This window comes from Elephantulus edwardii, unplaced genomic scaffold (assembly GCF_000299155.1).
Source record: "Elephantulus edwardii isolate Elephantulus edwardi_28Jun2011 unplaced genomic scaffold, EleEdw1.0 scaffold00130, whole genome shotgun sequence".
Lineage (NCBI taxonomy): Eukaryota > Metazoa > Chordata > Mammalia > Macroscelidea > Macroscelididae > Elephantulus > Elephantulus edwardii.
Genome location: NW_006399880.1, coordinates 8,405,657 through 8,414,164, shown reverse-complemented (window position 1 = coordinate 8,414,164; position 8,508 = coordinate 8,405,657). Strand labels below are relative to the sequence as shown.

At 37.6% G+C, this 8,508-nt stretch overlaps 1 protein-coding gene across 1 annotated transcript in view; it reads left to right on the top strand.

Annotated features, from left to right (window-relative positions):
- The window catches only part of STK32A (serine/threonine kinase 32A), a 252,339-nt gene that overhangs the window by 209,445 nt on the left and 34,386 nt on the right, over positions 1–8,508 (top strand). The window contains exons 7-8 of the mRNA XM_006893734.1: positions 4,792–4,908; positions 6,888–7,013. Coding sequence (XP_006893796.1) covers positions 4,792–4,908; positions 6,888–7,013 — 243 coding nt within the window. The remainder of the gene's footprint in view (positions 1–4,791; positions 4,909–6,887; positions 7,014–8,508) is intronic.

Sequence of the window (8,508 nt, the reverse complement as noted above, 5' to 3'; positions counted from 1 at the left end):
AATCAGGATGGGTGTGTCAGAGGCAGTGTGGTTGGCGCAGGATAGAGCAGGGTTTAGGGCTGTTGTGCATAGGGTCGCTATGAGTCGTAAACAACTCGACGGCACATAACAACAACAACAACAGGTGGTCAAAAAAAAACATTAAGTTTTGATGCCATAATTAGTTGATAGGAAAAGAAATAGGGAAAAACCTAAAAGCTAAAAAAAAATATGTAGTCATGTGACCCTGGAAGCTTGATTATGTCAGGCCCAGGCTTTTAATGGTATGCATGGTGTAAGTCACAGAGTATCAGCCAGTGTCTCTCCAATGGTATTTAGTCAGACACTGATAATGGTGATAAGACACCTAACATTCCTTTTTCTGATAGTTGAGTGGGTTATTTCCCTTATGCCATTACTGAGACAAATGACTTGTCCGTGTTCCTTTAGGTAGCTCCTTAGAGAATTGTACTGCTGAAGCAAAGGCATTTTCCCCCTGGTGGTTCAAATCCACCTAATGATTTGTGGGAGGAAAAGGTGCAATCTCCTTCCTTGTGACTAAAGCCTCCAGAAAACCTGCTGAAGGTTCAGCTCCTAGTCCATTCCAACTTGATGGTTAAATAATATGCTCCTTTATTTCCATTTTGAAGGGGGGGGGAAATGTGATGTTGTTTGTTAGCACGAGCCAGCAGCTGTGCCCCATGCTGACCCTATGAGTAACATATCTGGAGTTTGTCCTGTCCTGTACCATCCTCATGCTCTCCGTCATGCCCATTCTGGTAGTCACTGTATCACTCCATATTGTTGAGACCATGATGTCTCTCTCCAAGGACTGGTTTCTACTGAAAATATGCTCAAAGTAAATGAGGCAAAGTTTTACCATCCTTGGTTATTTATTCTTTTTGGCACTCCCTGGGATGTTCAGCAATCCTTGCCAACACCATAATTCAAAGGCGTTGATCTTCTTTCTTCAATTGTATTGTCCAATGTTCAGGTTTATAGAAAGCAGTTGAAAGACCATGGTTTGAAACAGGTAAACTTTAGTGTTTAAAGTGACATGCTGGTCTTTAGAACTTTGGAGAGGTGTTTGAGAGCAGATTTCCCCAAGGCAACATGTGGGTTTTCTGTTGCCTTTATTTATTTTTCTAATTTTCTATTGTCTTGCATACAAAATTCCTATACATTGTCTTTCACACATTCTTTCATTCACATTATGTTTGGTATGATTATTCCCATTCTTGCCCACCATTACCCCATCTTTTCAGGTCCCTGCTGGATCTTTCCTGATTCCTTCATGATCTCTCTTTCTGCTCACCAAACTCTGCAATCCATTGGCTTCCTCTCCCTCCCCCCTTGGACTTTCATACACATCTTACTAGTTATGCTTTTATTATGTTTTGATTTCTTGACTACTGCTACTACACCTGTTGATTGTGGATCCAAGTAAAATGCAATCCTTGACTTTAATCTTTTCTCCATCTATCATGTAATAGACTACTGGTTCAGAACTTTTGCTTTCTATGTTGAACTGTAACCCATCTTGAAAGCTGGAGTGTTGATCTTCAAAGCAAGTGCTTTAAGTCTTCCTTACTATCAGAGAGCAAAGTTGTGTCATCTGCGTACGTAAGACAGGTTGTAGTGAGTCTTCCTCCAGTCCTAATGTCACACTCTTCTCTTAGTAGTCCAATTTCTCAAATGATTTGCTCAGCATACAGACTGAATAACTATAGAGAAAGAATACAACCTGATACACAGTGATAGACACCTTTTCTAAAGCGTGCAGTATTCCCTTGTTCTGCTCAGACAACTGCTTCATGGTCTATGTACAGGTGTTCTGGGCTTTCCATTCTTCTCAATATTAGCCGTAATTTATTATAATCCACAAAGTCAAATGCCTTTGCATCATCAATAAAGCACAAGTAACCGTCCTTCTGATATTCTTTGCTTTCAGCCAAGATCCACTTGACATCAGCAATGATATTCCTTGTACCATGACTCTTTCTGAATACAGATTGAATTTCTGAAGTTCTGTCAATGTTCCAACCTTTTTTAATAATCTTCAGCAAGATTTTATTTGCATGTAATATTAATGATATTGTCTGATAATTTCCACAATCTATTGCATCAACATTTTTGATAATGGGGAAATATAGTAATATTACATAGTTTCCAGTTTACTGGACCACAATTTTTGTAATAAAGGACAAATATTAATCACTTAGAGTCATTTAAGGTAGTTGTTCTCCATATCTGTTGGCAGAGCTGGTGATTTCATCAAGGATTGTAAATCTTTCCTGAAACACCTTGACCAATACACCAACTCTTGGGGCCTTATTTTTTGCCAGTTCCTTAAGTGCTGCTTAGACTTCTTCCTTGATTACAGTTAATTCTTAATCATGTGGCACTTCATAAAATTTTTCAGTGTCAACCAATTCTTTTATATATGGTAACTCTGAGTATTACTCTGAGTATTACTTCCATCTTTTGATGATTTCCGCATCATTCAATATTTTGCACCTGAAATCCATCAGTGTAGTAACGCAAGGCTTGAATTTGTTAAGTTTCATGAATTTGAGAAATGTTGAGCATGTTCTTCCCCTTTGATTTTTATACCACCACCTTTTTATACCCTTCATTATAATATTCTATCTTCTCAACTACCTGTTATAGTCTTCTGTTCACCTCTCTTACCTCAGCATTCCTTCCCCTTGTTTTGGCATCTTTTCTTTCTATTGTAAATTTCAGAGTCTCTTCTAACATCTATTTTGTGATTTCTTTCTTCTCTATCTTAAAAAAAACACACACAAGTCTCATTTTCTTTTGGGCATTGAACTGCTGATCTTCAAGGTAGCCTGATTTGTCATTTGTATAATTACATCTTTCTTTGCCACAGTTTCTGAGAGTTCCATCTTAGCCACATGAATATCTAACCCTTTTCTATCCTCTGTCAATAACAATAAAAATATCTGAGCTTTATTGTGCCTTATACATATTAGACACTCTATTGAGAAGCTTTCGTGGTTACCTCATTTAATATTTCTCAACAAATAATGCAATTTCATCTTACAGATGAAGGAGTTGAAACTCAAATCAAATTATTAAGTTTAACCCTCAAATGTGATTGCCTTCACATTACAAATATTTAATGATATTATGTTGACAAAGCAACGATTGTGAAGATGGAGATACACCAGGCAGAATTCTGTTTGGTTGAACATAACTTCACTGGGAATCGAGACATATTCAACAGCACCTAATGACAAATACAATAACAATGTTGATTTATAATGGAGAAGATGCAAGCACCTTGATTTTATGAAGTTTAGTTCATTGACAATCATCTAGAAAATGACTTAGAGAAGACAAGTCACTCAAAAATGTTTATAATATCAAAATTACAGCCCTAGAAACCCTATGAGGGTGTTTTCATATCCTGTTCTGTAGAGTTCCTGTGAATTTGACATTATTGACTTGATGGCAATGAGCTTAGATTCTGTTAATTTTATATGAAAATTTTGTGCGTTCAGTAAACATTTATTGAACTATTAAGTGTTACAGTACCAATCTATCTTGTTGATGGTGTTTTCTCTCTTTCACCAACTTTCTATCTTTCTCAGTTTGATTATTCTCTTAGGACTAGTTCCTCCTGAAATTATGACCAAAGTGAGTGAGGTGAAGTTTCCCCAATGTGAGGATGGTGCAAGATAGGCTGAGTTTCAGATATGTTCTTTGTAGGGTCATTATGAGTGGTCAACTCGATGGCACCTAACAGCATTAGGTGCTCAGTACTATGAACAAAAAAATGGGATTAAGATATATCTGCAGCTTTAGGCAGATAACAAACCAAATCCCAAAATCCATTGCCATCAAGTTGATTTCAGTATGTAGTGATCATAAAGTGTGTAAGATAGAGCAAAACTGACCAGAGCTTTAGATCTGGCTGTATATCTTTTTGGAAGCAGATCACCTTATCTTTCCCTCATTGAACATCTAGTGTGATTGAACTGCCAACCTATTTGTGAGCGGTCGAATGCTCTAAACACCCTGTCACTAAGAGTCCTAGGTAGCACACAGTTTATGTACAAGGTGAAATTCCAGCACTGGAATTTTCATTTAGCAATTAAAGAAACAATGCTAACAAAGGCTGCCCTCTAATGGAAATCTGTGAAAACTAACAAACATGCAGTTGTGTTTTGTTTTATGTTTAATCTCCCCACCGCCCCATGTTAAAACTATTGAAAAATCTGGTTGTCCCAGATATTTACAAGAGCTTTTGCCAAATCCTAAAATTCTCAAGCCCACCCCCTGGAGCCAGGATCTCAGCACTGTGCTCTGAATTTGCATTTTTCTGGGCAACTGGCCATCCTGTCATTCTTCATTATGGTTCAAACAAACAAAAGGCAGCATAGGGTCCAACTCTGGAAATCATTCTAATTGTCCCTTAAATGATAATTTTTAAAAAATTTTCTTTGACTGATTGTCCAGTTTTCTTGGTATATGTTACTTTGCAAAATAGTTCGGGCTCAGAGATTGATTCCACCTACAGAAATATTTGGTTTGGCTTGCTAAAATTACCAGCTTTTTAAAATTCAGCTATTTTACAAGAAAAGGCAGATTTATATAATGTCTTTTTTTTTTTTAAGTATGAGACCTGACAGCACATTAACACATGACACCACAACAATCAGCTTGGAGGATTTCAAAATTGACTGTAATAATTTTTTGCTTAGGTTTAGTGTGTTTATATTATTAAAACAACATTTTTTCTTTCAGCCTATAAAAATGATAACCTAACTTCTTCTCCCCTTTAAGAGACCGTATCATATTCGCTCTAGTACTTCCAGCAAGGAGATTGTGCATATGTTCGAGACTGCTATTGTGACTTACCCTTCCGCCTGGTCACAGGAAATGGTGTCACTTCTTAAAAAGGTAAGGAGGGATGCATGGCAACGAGAAGTGGCAAAATGAAAGCAAAAGATTTCATTTTGCAATTACAATTTGACTTTTTTTCTGCTAAGAAAGACAATTGTGTAGACTGCGGCTGCTAAAAGAAAGACACTAATCAAAGTTTCTATCTGCTGTGCTTGGGGAAAAAGTCTTAATTTGGGATAGAAATGTTAATGTTGGTGGTGTCAAATTTGAGGAATTTAAAAACAGTTGTAATCAAGTGCTCTGACCCCTGGCAGTCTCTTGAGTAGAACTGTGTGTGCTCAGGAGGTATTTCAATGGTTGCTTCATTGGAGTAGAGCTCCATGCCTTTATTCCTCATTGCCTCTGAATAGACTCAAGCTTCCAACCTTTCAGTCACCAGCCAGGAGCATTAACCATTTGCACCAGTCAGAATTCATGGTCTTTTTATAATTGGTCCCTTCCAGTCCTTGGGAAAAGACATTATGCTGGGAAAAGTAGAAGGTCAGAAATAGAGAGGAAGACCCTCAACAAGGTGGATTGACAGTGACTCTAATAACAGGCTCTACCATGTAGGAGATCCAGAGGCTCAGGATAATGCCAGGTCCAAATCTGTTGTTCATAGATCGTCACCTAATAACAACACAACAACTCAAAATCATAGCCAAAAGGTCCATGGCTATCTCCTCCAGATCCATCTCAGGTGGAACAGACCTTTCCCATTTGAGCTACAAAATTGTTGGCTCTGGAGTGACTAAAAGGGAAAAAAAAAGAATCTTTATTCTCTGTTAGTAAAAGTCAAAAGTATGACAGTGAGCTTAGTTACATCTTGTCTCTCTCACATCACTAACATATTTTGAGTAGTTGTAGAAACAACCAAGTGGGAAATGAGTTTTACAAGTATAATGGGAAATTAATATTGATTACCTACAAAGAGCAGACTATTTGTTACACATATAATCTAATTTACATGTCTTCATTTAATCCTAGTTGCAACATTTTCAAACAGGTTATTACCCTTCCCCCCACCCCTCCACCCCCAAGATGGGTAAATTAAATTTTTAAGAACAAACCTGGTACTAGTAGAGGAGTCAGGAATTAGAAAGACATCAGACTCAGTTGTTGTTAGGTGTAATTAAGTCAGCTCCAACTTGTAATGAATCTACTGCACCAGAACAAAACCTGCCTGACCTTGAGGCAGCCTCACCATCTCAGCTGTATCTCAACCTATTGAGAGAACCACTGTGCCAATACATCCCCTTGTGAGTCTTCTTTTTCATTGGCCTTCTTCTTTCTCCACCATATTTATTTTGCTCCTGTGCTGATAACATGCCCAAAGTATAGAAGAGCAAATCCTCACTTCTAATCCTTACATTTGATTGTACTTCTTCCAAGATTGATTTGTGTGGTCTTTCGGCAGTCAATACTGACCAACACCACATTTAAAAGGCATCAATTCTTTAGTCTTCTTTATTCATTGTCCAACTTCCATATGATTATGTTGGTGATGGTGCTTTGCACCGTCAGGTCAGAACTAACAGCAAATCACTCGGGAGGAGATTGTCTATCCTTCTCTTACAATTGAAAATACCATTAATTTGGCAAGTGTACCTTAGTCCTCTACGCAACATACTTGCTTTTTACCACTTTAAAGTGTTTTTTTTTCCAATGTATTTTCCCTGTGAAGTGTGTCATTTGATTTCTTGACTGCTGCTTCCACAAGTGTTTAGTGTGGATCTTTTTTTGTGAAATCTTTGACAATTTAGACTGAATTATAGTTTCTTCTAATTTTGTACATTATTCACTATCTCCTTATGTATGCTTTATGCATTATCTAAATTATTTGACAGTGTACCTATCAACACTCTTTATGGGAGTAGAAATTGTGTGACATTACATTATTTCTTACAACTGTATCACTTAAAATATTTACAGGGGATTTGTATTTTTTTCTCAATAAATGTTTACTTTCTGATCTCCCTGTTTTGTTTTATTGGCAGCTACTTGAACCCAACCCAGAGCAACGATTTTCTCAATTGTCGGATGTTCAGAACTTTCCTTATATGAATGATATGAACTGGGATGCAGTTTTGCAGAAGAGGCTCATTCCGGGTTTTATTCCTAATGTGAGTCAATTCTAACCAACCCATAGTTAAACTCTCATTTGCTGCATATAATTCGTGAAGTCAGATGTACACATTGTCTAATTTGATTATCACACTAATGGTGTAAGTGTTAAAATTTCTAATTTTCCGGTTGAGGAAATGGAAGCACAAACAAAGTATGTTAGTTACCAGAGATCATATAGCTGGCAAGTGAGCAAACTGGGCTTCTAACCCAAGTCTGTTTGTGTCTAAAAGTATTGTTTCTAGCCACTATTTGTGACGTACATGGGGTAGAGGGCAGAGGAAAGAGTATAAACTCACAAGAGGAATTTACATGAACCTGCAGATTTAAAAAAAAAATCTGTTTTCAATGATGTGGAAATGTGTGTCTATGGGATTCTGTGAGCCAAAGAATTGGGAATTCTTAGTATTAGAGGTAGAGTGTTAACTCTATCATGCACTCCTCCCAGAGGTATGTTCATAAGTACCAGTAACCAATGAGAAATAACTCCAGTGCAGGAGAATCTGGTCAATTACAGCTGAGACTTACTGAAGACCCTTAGCAAAATCTATAGTCAGGAGGCTTAGGCCAAGGACCCAAGTGAGAGACTGCTGCTCCTTGCTCTCTGATCTTATACCCAGGGTCTAAGGTTATGCATTCCATTATCAGTAGATTGGTTATAATACTAAATTCTAAAGGACCCACAGAGTCAGTGTAAAGTCTTCAGTCATGAAATTTAAGTGAGGAGCATGCTACAGACATTTGGGAGTGTGATACTCACTGTACAGCACAAGAGATTAGGTTCTGAAGACATAAAAATGCAAAGGGAGAGAAAGACATGACAGCAGTGTGGAATAGTTAAGGTGGGAACCGTAATATTTTGCAGTGCAATGGAGGTGGGGTCAGATCTTACCTTTGTTCTTGTAAAGGTGCAGTATGTACTATGATCTATGTAGGTAGAAGATCTCTCTAGGCACCACCTACTACTCTGTGCATTCTTCCTCATTGTAAATGTGCCTTAACAGAGTCCTTATATAGGGCTCCCTGACTTTACTTGGAATCTCAGTCGACTATGAAGACTGTTAGGAACCCAGCTCCCTGAGTCTTATGTCCAGACATGTCAATTCAGGGAGTTTGAATGGAGATTTGAGAAGGTGAACAATCAGTGCAGGTGGTTTTGACCTGCATAATTCTTTGCCTTCTCAATTTACTGAAGGTTCATTGGAAGTTTAGAAAAGCAAACAAAATATAGAAATACAAGAATGATTAAAACAATACTGGTATTAAATTACCTAATATTTAGAGTGAAAACCCTGGATTATTATTCTTGGGCTATTTTGTTAAGTATTGACTATGAAAAGGCATTTGACTGTGTGGATCATAACAAACTATTGCTGACTCTGAGAAGAATGTGAATCCCAGAACACTTGATGGTGCTAATGTGAAACCTATACTTGGACCAGGAGGCAGTCGTCAGAACAGAGCAAGGGAACACTGCATGGTTCAAAATTGGGA